The sequence below is a fragment of the Micropterus dolomieu genome, linkage group LG15 (genome assembly GCF_021292245.1).
Source record: "Micropterus dolomieu isolate WLL.071019.BEF.003 ecotype Adirondacks linkage group LG15, ASM2129224v1, whole genome shotgun sequence".
In the NCBI taxonomy this organism is placed as follows: Eukaryota; Metazoa; Chordata; class Actinopteri; order Centrarchiformes; family Centrarchidae; genus Micropterus; species Micropterus dolomieu.
In genome coordinates, this window is record NC_060164.1 from 14,013,348 (window position 1) to 14,027,726 (window position 14,379).

The following is a 14,379-nucleotide window of genomic DNA, read 5'->3' on the forward strand; positions in this document are numbered from 1 at the left end:
CATGTGTCTACTGCCAATGTGTGGGTTCTGTTGCACTTGTGTTTATTCTGTTGCGTCTCCAGTGTGTTTGTGTAAGCCGGCTCCTGTTCTCGAGGTGGCAGGGAGAGTGTGAAAGCTGTGGATCACCTCCTCGCCTTTTTCTCGCCGCTTGTCTTAGAACCTGGTGCTCTCATGTTTCAGCATGCGGATGTTGGTAAGAGTTCCGCTGCCCCTGTGGTGGTACCCGTAAGCCTGGCGCTGCCCCTCCAGTCACCGGGCGCTGCTACCTGCCGACGATATGCTGCTGCTGGGACTGGAGCTGCCCGAGCCCCGGTCTTCAAACACGCTGATCTCTAGCTGAAGACGCAAAGAATGTCAAGGATCATCTTGATGGAGAGAGTATTAAAATACAGGGTTGAGTACTGCTCACAGTACATATTTCAACCCAGATAGTTGTCATGTTAAAGTAGTGCTGCAAAACCTAAACAAATTATTTCAGACGGTAGTGAATATTTCCTCCTTCTTTCTCACTGGAAACTGCTTCTTTTATCTCAGACTCATCTCTGAAGTGCTCCAAATACACTTGCATTCTGAAACATTCAAACATGTTTCAGGGTTAGAGCATCTGGAACAGCTCATAACATGGTCAATATATGTCTCAATAACACTCACACTGGATGTGCAGTGCTGTATTTTACCACTCCAAAATAAGATGTTTTATCACAATACTTTCAAATGTTCTTCACTCTTCAAATGGCTCATTGCATGTTCATTTATAGTCATACGTTTTCAGAAGCGCGCTTTGTCAGTCGGACTAATCCCAGCACAGTTCCTCATGTAGTTAAAAAAAAACAGAGGGAGAGAGAGAATGTGTCCAGCAGACCATCACACAGGCCTGGCTCTGACTGGCTCAAGGAAATGGCTCCAAGTCACAGGGCCAACCTATTACCGACACTTACTAGTCAATAGACAATACAATATGGTCTCTGTTTGCGAAGCCTAGTTGGAGACCTCATTCTCCCAAAGAACAGCATAGGGTGTGTCTTACTTGTATCACGCCAATTTGAGTAATTCTTGCTTTGAAACTGGTCGCGTTGGGACCCATATGGCTAGGGCCAAGGGTCCATCTTGGGTTCAACTAAAGCCTAGTGCAAACAAATTACTTGTACCATGGTTTTCCTGTCCCGGACAATTCTTTTCAAAAACCTTTGAGCAGGCAAATCTTAGGCTGCTGATTCATAACATCACAGGTTTTTTTCACCTTTTGTTTTCAAAGGACATTTGACAGAGCATGCATGCTTTTTTCAGCCCTGTTCTGCTTCACATTTACTCCTGGGAACGACAGTTGGCCATTGAAAAGCTCCTCTGCTGCAGCTGGAGTTTAAGTGCCTCGTTCAAGGACACCTTGATGGTAATTTATGAGAAAGAGGAGGTATTTCTTATTAATATATCCAACACAGATGTTTCCAGCAGTTCCAGTGATTCTAACTGGTGACCTTCCACTCATGACGCCTGGTTCATCTAAACTACTGCCATCTCCTATTTGTCTTCTAGATGCCTGGCTATCCTGTCTGAGCCTTTATCCTATCAATTTGTTCTACACAAAAAACTGCAGCAGAAGGAACAGCAAGTGAAGGATACAACCCTCATTCCTCTCTCTATGGGGTCTGTGAGCAGCAGACCTCTAGGAGCAAAGATCTTCTCATTCTGCTCCTGGATGTAGCCTGATATCTTCTTCAGCACCTGGAATAAAACAGCGTCGTGTAGAGGGGTTAGATAAGGTACATTTGGAGATAATCCAGATTTGATTAGAACCATTAGAGGCATGATGAAATCCTAAAAACACAAGCAGAACATGTGCTCTAGCAGGAAACAATCTGAACAGACATCTGGGGATCCATTACCTGCTATTACCGTCCAGAGTGCACTCTGTGTTACATGTAATAACCATGTACCTAAAATAACAGCAACTTTAACCTCCTCCTGAGCTGCCTTGGGTGGAAAAAATGAAAAATGGAAGAAATTAGTTTGTAGTCCTTCTGCGCATAACTAGCATACAGCATATGATACTGACTCTCTCAATTCATTGCCCGCCTTTATTTTTCCTGAACATTATAATCTAAACTCAAAGTAATTGCATTATGCTTTAAGTACGGCAGTTATTTTTATACATGGGTCCAAACCACTCATGTCAAGCAAGGCTGTATGAACAGAATTACTAAAATTGACAAGCCTGGGCTTTCCTCTTTTTGAAGTTTTCCATTTGGAAGCTTTAGTTCCTAATTCCAAAGATGGCTCTCTCAGGCTAAAAGTCATGGCTTGGTTAACTGTCGGGGAAATTTGGAAATACTTGAAAATGTGAGGTGGACAGTTTATTTAGATTGCATTGGCACTGGAATTATTTCTCAGTTTTGCAAGTGAGTATTGCATCAACTGTGTAAAAACCGCGAAGCAGCAGTGGAGTCAAGCTGAGCAAGTTCAGACCATGCCTTGGCACACAAATTCAAACATGTACTGTATACTTTCTCCTACGCATTACATTACATTACATGACAGACCATGTTACATAAAATGTAAACCTATGCACTGTGATGTAGTCCCAGTTTGCTGCAGATAGCAACCAAATGACTGATGGCCAGTGATGCTAAATGAACAGATATTAGCTAAAGTGGGATCGCTAGAGCAGCTTGTTCAGCCTCAGCTATGGCTGTGGACATCAACAATGCTGATGTGCCATGCCTCTCTTAAACTCTGTCTATCCATGTCAATCAGCTAAACCACGCTCCACTGGCCCTCATGTACACTGAGAAAGCTGTCACCATGCACTTGTATCACTTATATCAAAATATTACAGCATTATATATTGAATATTATACCATACTTATTTTCGTAGCTTTAGCATTTGTTTTTACTTACCATGATAATTGCTGAGGGCTGGTAACATGGCGATGTTGCTATAATGAAGTCCAATTGGGCAAGAAACATGAGTGGTCAGACAATCAGACAAGTTGTAAACAAGCAAACAGTTTATTATCTACAACTTTATTTGGAGTTAAAACTGAAAACCTGAAAGGCTGGCTAACCCAGGGGGTTGTTTAAAACCTGTATGATTGTCTGACTTCTTGTGTTTCTGTCTTTCTTTTTGGTAATGTTGCCTTGTTGTCAATAAACTTGATACTGTAAGTATAATGATAAAACGACAAAAAGAGGATTCAAGTTAAAAGCTCAGATCTTCTGAAGTATGCTGTATTGTGATGTCAACTTTTGTGTGTATTCCTTAACTGATTTATTCAATATGACAGAATCATATCCTCTTTTGTAAGTTAACTAAAGGTCACTGCAGCACTGAGCCTTGAGAGATAAAAACAATAGCGACTAAGCAACACACTGAGCAGAGCTCCTCTGGGATGTCAAAGGCCTATTACAGCTGCGGGCACAGCTGCTAATATAGTGACCCCTGCTAGTGGAGACTAAACAACAGAAGAATACTTCTTTCTGAGGAAGAAGAAACTTGAGCAATAAAATGTCTGGATAATGTTACAATCGGGGAGCAAACAAGACATGGATTTTCTCAGTGAAAAGCCCTTCAAAAGGCAGTGGTTTGCTCCATTGCGCTGCTTTAAATCAGTCAGATCTATGTCAAGTATTTAATACAAATATACAAAGCAATCAGTATTTGGCTTGTAACAATGGCAGTATAGCCACACATTTCCTAACACAATAAAGACTGTGTCTTTTGTTAAAAAATACAATCAAAGAGAATCAAATACCATGGAGAGGAAGCAGAGACACAACAGAGCACAGCCCTGACTAATAGCTTTATTGTGGTGCAGGGAAAAGGCCAATCCTTTCACTGCTATTGAGCTCTCAGGGCAGCTCAATCGTCTTCAGCTTGACAATATGGCAGTGAAGTATACAAGCTGTGCCTCTGTTGTACTGGCATGTGTGTGACAGCCCTTCTGGGAAAAGCTTTGAAAGTGTGTGTATATTGCCTAAGAAACAGAGGTGTCACTGTCTGTTTCAGACGCATGTCACGAGTGTGTATTCCTCTGCTAGAATGAAAGTCATTTGTGTCACAGAGTGCAACATAAAGGGAGTTATGTGTGTATACATGAGTCCCATATGTGCAGCCGCATTCTTGTGAATAATAGAAGAACAAAAGTTAGAGATGGAGGGCACATACTATGCGTGAGGGAAGCTTTATGAATGCTTGTGTGCACATGTATCTGCTCTGACATGCTGGGAACAATCAGTGTCTTTTGATAGGGTGAGATATAAGCATCAAGGGCTCTGGGTGCTCCAATGAATCTGCACACTGATCCATGCTCACCGGTGTGTGGCATCGTTATCAGCACACACACACAGACACACACACAGACACACGCAAAAACAGCATCAACTTGGGTGGGTATATCTGATCATTGTCAGTCATAACGCCATTCAGCCAAGATGACTAAGTTAAACAAGTAAATAAACAACTCTCCTGTGGGGTTGATAGCATCTCAGCATCTCAATGGAGCGGCACCCAGCTGACACGGAGATGAAAGGAGCCTCCAACCAGGCTATGTCTGCATGGCTTCAACACAGCAATAAGTCTTTTTGTGCTTCTTGGTCAAAATCCCAGTACTTCTGTACTGCTTTGATAAAGAAATGTTTACAAAATGCAACAACACTACGGAGATGAATGTTGTGGGTGAGATCAGAACAGAGAGGCATTCTGGGGCTTTGTGGCACTCTCATTTCATCCAAAAAAACAGCAGCTACTTACACAGTCACAAGAGGATAATCAAACTCACTGTGTATGTGTATGTGATTTTGTTTAGCTTTGCTTGTGTTCTTCTTCCATCTCATGGAACGATAAGCGGAATCACACCGACAGCTTTAATCACCAGTCCTTTCTCAGGATGGACATCTTGGTTACGCTGAAGGTATATGTCACCTTACAGTTGGCATGCCATGCCTTGGCCACCGGCACACAGGTGTGAGCTTCACAGTGGGTTTTAAAAGCTAGTGAATGGACAGCTGAAGGGGACGTTGTGCAAGAAACAATCAGATCGTATCTCCTGTTTTCTGGCTCCGCTGCCCTGTGTGCTCTGACTTCAGGGAGCTATAGTGCATTATAACACACAATTGAATGCTTTTGTGTGTGAGAGAGAGCTGGCTTCCATAAAAATGGACAAATATGGCAGTAAATAAATCTTGGGACATTGGAGTTTATAATAACCAGCTGTAACTGAATAATGGGTGAGCTGAAATATTCCTACAGCAACATTAGTATTCTACTGCACACTAAGAGGAACAAGATCCATTTGATTACCTTCATGTAATGTACCTGTCATGATTTAATGTTTGAATTTATTATGACAGCACAGTGGGTAAGTGGTTAGCACTGTCACCTCACATCAAGAAGGTCCTGGGTTTGAACTTGCTGCATGCTGGGCCCTTTCTGTGTGGAGTTATCACAGGCAGGGGGTTTCTTTCAGGTGCTCCAGTTTCCTCCCACGGTCCATACACATGATTTGCATGATATTTAATAGGTTAGGATTGATAAATTGCCTGTGGGTGTCATTACTTGCAATATTATTACTTTTCCCAGTAGCTAGCAGTGTTCTGGTAATGCCTTACTGCCTTACTGCATTACCAGAACGCCACTTGTTTCATTGTTGTCCTTGTCGTGAATGCGTGAATGCGTGAATGCGTGAATGCGTGAATGTGTGAATGCGTGAATGTGTGAATGCGTGATTGCGTGGCAGGGGCAGGTCAGAGGCAGTTTATGACGATAAGCCGGACCTTATGCTGTTCAAGTCAGCTGCTAGCCAAAAAGCTAAAGGAAGAATGGAGAACGAGGGAGATAAGTGTTCTTCCAACATCTGTAAATATTGCCATTATTCTGAGTCAGAGTTTTCAGCTTGGCTGATTGCTGACTCCTAATTATTCCATGAAAGTGGATTCCTCTCTAAAATAAGCTGCTAAACAGGTCAATTTTTCAGGAAGGGGAGAGGCGGGGGGGTAGTGAAAGTAATATAGTAATGTAACGAGTAGTGTAACTAATTACTTTAAATACAGAGTAATTAGTAAATATTGTTACTTTTTTAAGGAGTAATAAGTAAAAAGTAACTTAATACAATTCCGGAGTAACTTGCTTAACACTGCTTGCAAGGTACCTTGAACCTTGAACCTTGAAGGTGTACTCGGTCTCTTGCCTAAGACTCTACATCCCCTGGTTAGTAGTAGGATGAATGGATATTTATTACTTTTGGTTATTTAAGTCCACTTAAGTCCACTGAGACAAAAACAGTGGGTTTTTTTACTTGTCATAGTTGCACTGGTGTTAAAGAGGTGGTATTGTGCTCATTTTCAGGTTCATAATCCTATTTAGGGGTCGTACCAGAATAGGTTTACATGGTTTAAATTTCAAAAGTGTGTGCTGCAGTTCAGTGTTTTTCCACCGGTGTTTTTGAGTGCCCGTCGGACTAGCTGCTTGGCGAGCATTATATGAGGTGCATTTAGCTTTCATCCCTGTGACGTCACAGGGATGGAAGGGAAACGGCTGGACTACAAATGAGCTGTTTTCAAGCAGTTCAGAGAAGAGTTTTCTGTGGAAGATGGGAACTCCCTTTGGGGTGGACTTTGGGTTTTTTCACTTTGCACACCTATTACATGCACAAAAAAAGGTATATAACTCAACAAAGGAGAGGGAAAAAGCCAAAAAGCATAATACCACCTCTTTAAACATTAACATACAACTAACATTAATGCTCTGCTCTATTCAAATGACCCAGTAAGCCATGACAGTGTGACAGTGAGCCAGCATGCACAATCCCAGGACATTTAAACTAAAACAGCTACATGGAATTCAGCCCTCACCAATTTTATTGTTTCCACCTGTGCTTCTCTTACTGTGGTATGTCTTCCATAAAAAAGATGTATCTTTGCAGAACTGGAAGCGGGGGGAAAGCAGCTAGCCTGGTATGTCCACAGTTAAGAAATATGCCTCTCAACACCTCTAAAGCCCACTAATTGGCTTTTTACATTACTGCACGTGTTTGGATTAAACAAACAAGATGTGTTTATTTGCGGTTACATGGTATAACTAATTTCTGACAAATAACAGTTTATCCAGCCCCTGTTACAGCATGCAACTCCTTGTAAAACCATCAACTGTTATTTTTGTCTGTTTGTATATAGACTGAACAAATACGAAGTGTTGAAAAGTAGGTTTTAGAAGTTTAATATTTTGGAAAGAGCCAAGCTAGCTGCTTCCTTACTATCTCCCTATAAAACATAAAGACGGTATGATATCATCTAACATACTTCCCAAAACTAGCTGTTTAATTTTCAATGTGCAGCCATCTTTCCATAGATTAAACCTGTATAGGTAAATGCTCTGGTCTGTTAGTGGTATATCACTATTGCGTGTGCTAGCATTTAGATGTGCACAGGTTTATTACCTTCTCATAGCGTGTCTCCATGCAAAGGAAGATGATATAAGCTGTGGCACAAGCCAGACATCCTTCCAGGTATGACTGACCCCCAATTTTTTCGGCCTCCACATAGTAAGAGTTCAGGGTCTTCACCGTCTCCTCCAGCACGGTTCGCTCAATCTACTTACAGACACAAACATAAATCCAGGTAGAGATAGGCATGCACACACCATAAGGACTGTGAAAGTTCTCTGGCGTAACTGTGGGAGCAAGCTGTTCAGCCATAAAACAGCCTGCCAAATATACCAGCTGCATTCTGCTCAATCCAAAATACTCCTGCTTTGTCAAACAATTTAGAAACACACCTCACTTGCTGAAAACGAAGAAACTTGAGGCTAAGAGGAAAATTTACTCAGAATTGTGACAGCAACGGCTGAGGTTTGAGCATCTGAGGACATTTACAGTGAACTGATGCAGATTTTAAAATGTTTTTTTAATGGTCCCTTTACACTGTGTCTCTCTTTGTGTCTGTTTCCTTGCTGTGTGTGTATGTGGACTGTCCTCTTCAGATGCTAATTGCTAGACAAAACTAAAATAATACATAACACCATTCCCCTATATACCACCATTCACAGATGCACCTCAAATAAACATCACATTCTCTCACAGTGCCCAAAGTAAGTAAGTGTGAAAATAAAAGCATTAGGGCTTCTTCTTCTTTAGCTTTGCCTTTCTTCTGAGCACACACAGAAGAGTTTAAATACAGTTGTGACACTTTTATTCTGTCTGTCTATTCTCTAAGGATATTAAAAAGTCATGATGCATCCATCTGTGGATCTTGCAATGTCATTATGCTTTTTCATTATGGTTAATGATTTTAAGGATTAACATTGGTGCTATGCTCAGTTTGTAAATCTATATGTGTATGACTGTGTGCATTTCCTTACAAGTTAATACAGAAGCCAATATCCATCATTCACATGTGTTCTGTCATATAGGATTCACCACTGTTGGGATCTTATTAGGCTATATTGCGCCATCACTCTTTCTGTGTTGGAGAGTATGGGTGTTGTTTCAGGTGATTTGGGATTTGCAAACATATTACATTTGCCTGGATGTCTATATGTGAGTGTGTGTGTTTGTATTCGTGCTCACCCTGTTGTCAAGCTCTGAGGGGAACTTGGTCTGGAATCGGCATACGGTTCCTTCGCTGTAGTCTCTCTGTATAAACACTTTTGTTACCAGCGATGCGTTGTGCCTCAGCTCCTGAAGGTTATGGAACTAAGAACAAAACAGGGGAAAAGCAAACTTGTCAAATTTTTGTTCCAAAATACATTTATATTCATGTAGGTACGAGAGTAGCAGGTCTGTCTTTGCTTGCATTTTGCTTGTGCTATACTTTGGCTCCAACCAAATACAGACCAAAAACCATCTTGCTGATTGTTTCTGAAATTTTTTTCACTTCCGCAACAGATGGTGGGGATTTACTATACAATATATAAAGACAAGTAAAATGCAAAAAAGCGTGGGTGTGGAAAAAGGCTTCCACTGTACAGTCAAACGTAAGTTTCGGCCTACCTAATTATCAAAGGGTCTTAGTTTAAAATCCAAATGTTCACAGCAGCTCTCAATAACAAGGCCCATACAATATTTACATAACTCTTTGCAATTTTTCCTGCTAGTTTTGAGTTGTATTTTTGCCTTTTGACAACACAGGTGCAACAGGGCTACACAGCGAGGGAATGGTTACTACATCAACAGCAGTGCAAGCTTAGTTAGCACTCTCACTGCATTGCTCCTGCATCAATAGGCCCAATTGCAGTAATAACGAACACTTTGAAAGACTCCCCTTTACCCTGGTGCTGAGTGGTGTGTTTTCCACCCAAACACTCACTCCCCTGAGAGGCATACGACAGCAAGCAAGTGGGCCAGTGTAACTTGTCCCCTGCTGATCTAAATTACTCCCCTCAAGAGGATGGTAATTAGAGATACAGTAGGAGCGTGGCGGGAGGGAGAGGGACGAACAAAAAGGGGGGTGAAAAAAAAGAGTGAGAAACAGACAGAGAGGCATGTATTGAATGTATTCACAGAATGAGTTCAACATTTGTGCAGTTGTTGCCTTTTAAATGCAATATTTACTAAATGTTATTCTATGTATACCACAGTCAAACTTTTGCTAACTACTGCAGTGTTGTTATTATTGAAAGCAAGCAGAGACTCTGTTTATAAGGTTACCTGCATGTATGAGCCCAAGAGAGATATTTCCATGTAAGCAGACATAGTACAGTGCCAGTCTTTCATCTCTATATAGGGTACTGTATATCGCACATAACCAAGAATAGCATACATGCTGCTATTTTTGTCAGCTAACAGCCAAAATCACCTCACAGTCACTGGATCTTTCAGTCTGTCAGAGCTTTTAATCCTTCTTTTTGCTTTCTCTGTCTCTCACTGCCCCCCCACCCCTCACCCCTTGCCGTGCTATCTTCAGGCCATCATGATGAACAACAAGTCACTCTATTAATAGAAGCAATTATCAGCACACGATTGAGCATCATTTATCCAAGTTAGAATCATTTGGCCGGGAGTCAGGGTCATTAAGATTATACAAGCCTTTTGCTTGTGACTGTGCATACGTATGTGCGTATATATACATGCAAGTATGTGATGCAGCAACGCTAAAAGTACACAAAACCTTTATGTAAGTAGCTATACCACAAGGGAAATTGATCTATTAAAAGTGGAGGTCCTGCATTGTTTGTGAAGGTTCTGCAGGTCATAGTTATCCAAGGAAAGTTAAAATCTGATCTCTGAAGGAGCCTCTCCGATCAGAGGTGAAATGTCTTTGAGTATCTTCAACCAGTCCACTTGCTGTTGATTTCAACCTTCTTTGAAGTCCTGCATTCAAATTTTACTTGAGTAGCTAAACCTTCAAACTAGCAGTAAAAAATTACTCAAGTACCCAAAGTAAGTTTAGGTTTGCCAGATGTAAACCTCATATGTCCAGTTTTGGGAATTTCCATGCTTTCGGTTTTGTTGAAAAATGAAAGAAGGTTGGACAAAGAGACAGAAAAGTAGGAAGGAAAGAAAAAGAGATTAAAAGCATTGGAAGAAAGATATGAGGAAATATATAAAATAAATATATAAAATAAGGATGGGAAGAGGGAAATAAATAAGATAGATAAAAAAATACATAATGAAAGGAAAAGGAAAAAGATAGAAAAAATTAAACAAAGAAGGTGTGACGGAAAGAGAAGAAAACAGGAATGGTAAGAGAGGAAGAAAGAAGAAAGGATAACGACATTTTAGTTGACAGGAGTTCTGGGAGGAGTCCAGTCCAGAGGAGGCATCTGAGTGAAATGAGCCACATGCACTGCATTCAGGCCAGTGGGACGTCACAGTGTGTTTTGGCCTGTTGCTGACCTACTGACTTCTTCCTTACATGTCTTTGCTACATGTAGCTCGCAGCTGAGCAAAGCAAACCGGAGTCACGTGACTCTGAGACCAACAATGAAACCCAGCATTTCAGAGGATCGCTCTCCCACCACTCCCTGGTTTTAATGAACTTGGAAAAGTGTGTTCCACAGTTTAAAACTGATTGGCCTGATGGGGATGTCGCGGTTAAAGGTCAAAAGTGATACATCTGACACCAGTGGTCCAATCTGACCAACACTTGAGAGCTGACGTATTGTGACACTGATTGGCCAAATGAGGGGCAATATTTGTACCCTCTCTGTGTGTTTAGGTGCCATAAGACTTTGTGGCAACAGCCATTCTGATTTGATACTAGAGGACATAAAACATTTCTGTAGTCACATGGTGTTGATGTTACTGGCAGACTGGCCTTGTCTCTGTCCATTTAGCCTTTAAGATAAATGTTTTCTCTTGGCAGAGCGCTCATGTTTACTTTCCTGCGTGGGAGACTGGGGTTCAAAACTAGCCTATTACTTTGTCTAAATATAGTACACAAGCAGACAGCAATGTTAAAGTGTCATACTGATCACACAGGACTCTATTAAGATGCTCTGCATCATGCTGCACTGGCTGACTTCTCCTTCCACCCACATATTACTTTTAGTGGAGTTTACATTTGTTTGAATAGTGATTAAAGGCAGAGGTGGATTAAAGAGTGTGAAAATATAATTTACAGAAAGAGGACTTACCACCGGTTAAGAGCTCATAAAAACATATTGTATCGAGCAAACAAAAGATAGAAACAAATTAACAAAACTGCATAGCACATAACTTACTTACTTCCATAAACTGAAAACCCACAGACATTTTTATTAACTATAATATGATATATTATAATAGGAATTTAATCTATACACAGTCAATTTAAGAATTTAATAATAGCCACTGAAGACTGAATGTATTTTTTGTCAATTCCTTTCATTCCAACTCTGTTAACCCCCTCCTATTTATTCGGTCCAGGTTGGATCTTGGGGTCTGTGTGACTCTCACTGCCATGACACACTTCCTAATTTAGCCACTCCAACTCAAGGAACACATAGCTACAGCCTAGGTGAGTGCACTCACACAATTACAACACGCACAGTAAACACACAGAGTTAGATGTTTCACAGCTCTTACAGCATTTTTCTTACTGTCAGCTAAATCTCTTTTCATCTCTTCATAATATAACTGGTTTTCTGCCATTTGGGAGCAGCAAATTTCATGTTTACTGCCAAGCTGGGATAGCCAGAGGTCTATAAATCACTGACGTTTAGACAATGTTGACAAATTTCCATGACATCGAGGTGGAAGATCAGTGACTGTGGGACCAAAGCTGGATGAGGAAATCTTTTTTTGGATGAAGGTGGAACATTGTTTCAGAACAGAGCTGAGCCTTTGCCAACCTCTGAGATGAATGTGGTGCTTCGACACATTATTCGTCAACAGTGTAATACTCTAGCCAGGGCTAGCCTACAGACTGAGAGGAGGATCTGGCAGTAGTGGACTTAATGGATCCAGAGACCGTCCATGCAGCACAAACAGTCTGCAGTATGAGCCACTGTCACTTAACGTGGTCATTTGCTGACATGGCATACAATAAATGTCACAGAATGAGTTTTAATATAAAATGTGACAGGGAAAGAGGCAGAGGGAGAGGATAGATAAAAGCATGAACATGAAGTAAACTGTGCTGCTCATCTCAAACTCTAATCACTGATGGTTACAAACTGCAGCAGCATGTCCACATTAAATATGCCATGGATAATTGATGGGCCTTGGACATAAAACCTGTCCTGGTTGCACGTAATATATGTGTTTGTGTGCATGTGCGTGTTGTGTTTGTGTGCATGCATGTGTATGTGCGTGTGTGTAATTGATGGGGCTTGGACAGGGACACTGGCAGACTACCAGAGGAAATCAGGGCCACTCTGCCAATATCTTGCAGGCTCAGGAAAAGTAAAAAAAACATAATCATTAATCCTGCCTAGCTTACTGTCCACTGCACCTTTACCTGCTGCACCACTATGCCTGAATTACAACTTCACTCACTCATAAATTGGACACTTTCAGGTATATCTGGCACTCAAGTATGTATAAAGATGCGCACATCTATAAACTTATATGCAAGCACATATTGCATGCATGGGTGTATGTCCAGAACCAGCACCAAAGTAATAGCTGTCTCCTCTAGTGAGATCATTATTATGATAACTAAGGCAGCTATGTCTTCAGCATTATGGTGACATCACCAAGGACACAGGGGGGGGGGGGGGGGGGGGGGGAGATGTGCTGCTGGCCTGAGAGCTACCAGGCATTACTGTGGCTAAAAATACATCAGCAAACGCTGTTGATGCTGTGTGGAGTAACTAGTTGTACTATGTGACGATCCCTGAACAATACCATTTCTGTCATGGACACTCTTCGCATCTTTTGGTTAGTGCTGTGAAGAGTTGCCAATTCTGTTAACTACACGTATTACAGGCAGAAGAGGGCAGAAAGCTGAATGTGGAAAGCTGTTTCAATATGTGGCTCGTTCAAAATGCAAAACCGAGCCTTGTCAAGCTAATTTAAAAGTATGACAGAGGGAAAGACAGAGGGAGACTGTCCCTGTCCATGGTGCTGACTGCTCCAGCATCATCACCATTCTCATCAGTCTCCTAAGCTTTGAGTCTACTGGGTAGGCTCTACAAACATTGGTTTCAGTTTCTTCTTAGACAATGCATGCAAAAACTATATATGCTAAAAGACAAAGTGAAAAAACCCTGCCAGTTCTCTATCTGAGGATATTCGTCTGCAACCACAGAGCTCAAGAACAGTGATGAAAGAAAGTGAAATTGAAGCTCATGAATGAAAGATAACGTTGCATGACTCTCTGCTACTCGAGTTCAAATTCATAATAAGCCAGGTCCAGTCGGCTGGTTTGATTGAATTAAGGCAGAATTCAGCCGAACCACAATAAGCGAAAGAGGTAGTACAAGCAAGACATTCAGTTTACATGACCGCATCTCTTAAAAAAAGAAATAACAAATGGAGGAAAAGGTTTTCGGGGTCTGTTCGTAAAATGCTAAATGAAAAAGCAGAATGTCTTACCTCTGTCGCCATATTGCAGTAAGAGGGTGCAGGTATCTGTCCCGTACTGAAATCGACAACCGTTTGCTCGTGCTGTGTGGGACAACGCGACTATAGAGCGTGGCAGGAAGGCTGGAGGCACGAGCGCGCGTGCGAGTGCGTGACTGCGCGCGCGCCTGTCAGTGTTATCGCGGGATGCGAGGGGGGATATGCTATTTATATAAGAATTTCTATTAATGCACAAACCGTGAATAATTTGCTCTCAGATTCACTCCTCAAGGTTGGACTTTCAGAACGCAAAAGAGAAGATTTCCCAAGAATCCGCGGTTTATTTAGGTTAGAGCTTCTTCTTGTAGCCTATTAATAATTTCATTGATTATCAATAATTCAGATAAAGCACCTAGGTTTCCGTTTCTATTTGCGACCAGCCCAGTCCAGGCACAACAACCTC

The 14,379-nt window shown here is 41.4% G+C and overlaps 1 protein-coding gene across 1 annotated transcript; it reads right to left on the reverse strand.

Moving 5' to 3' along the window:
- Positions 1-249: 249 nt before the first annotated feature.
- On the reverse strand, positions 250-14,030 carry LOC123983788 (golgin subfamily A member 7B-like). Its single transcript, XM_046070138.1, has 5 exons — positions 13,950-14,030; positions 8,559-8,684; positions 7,431-7,583; positions 1,621-1,722; positions 250-336 (listed from the first exon to the last, which is right to left on the reverse strand). Exons 1-5 carry the CDS (start codon positions 13,959-13,961, stop codon positions 250-252), a joined length of 480 nt encoding a protein of 159 aa, XP_045926094.1. The 5' UTR covers positions 13,962-14,030.
- Positions 14,031-14,379: the final 349 nt, after the last annotated feature.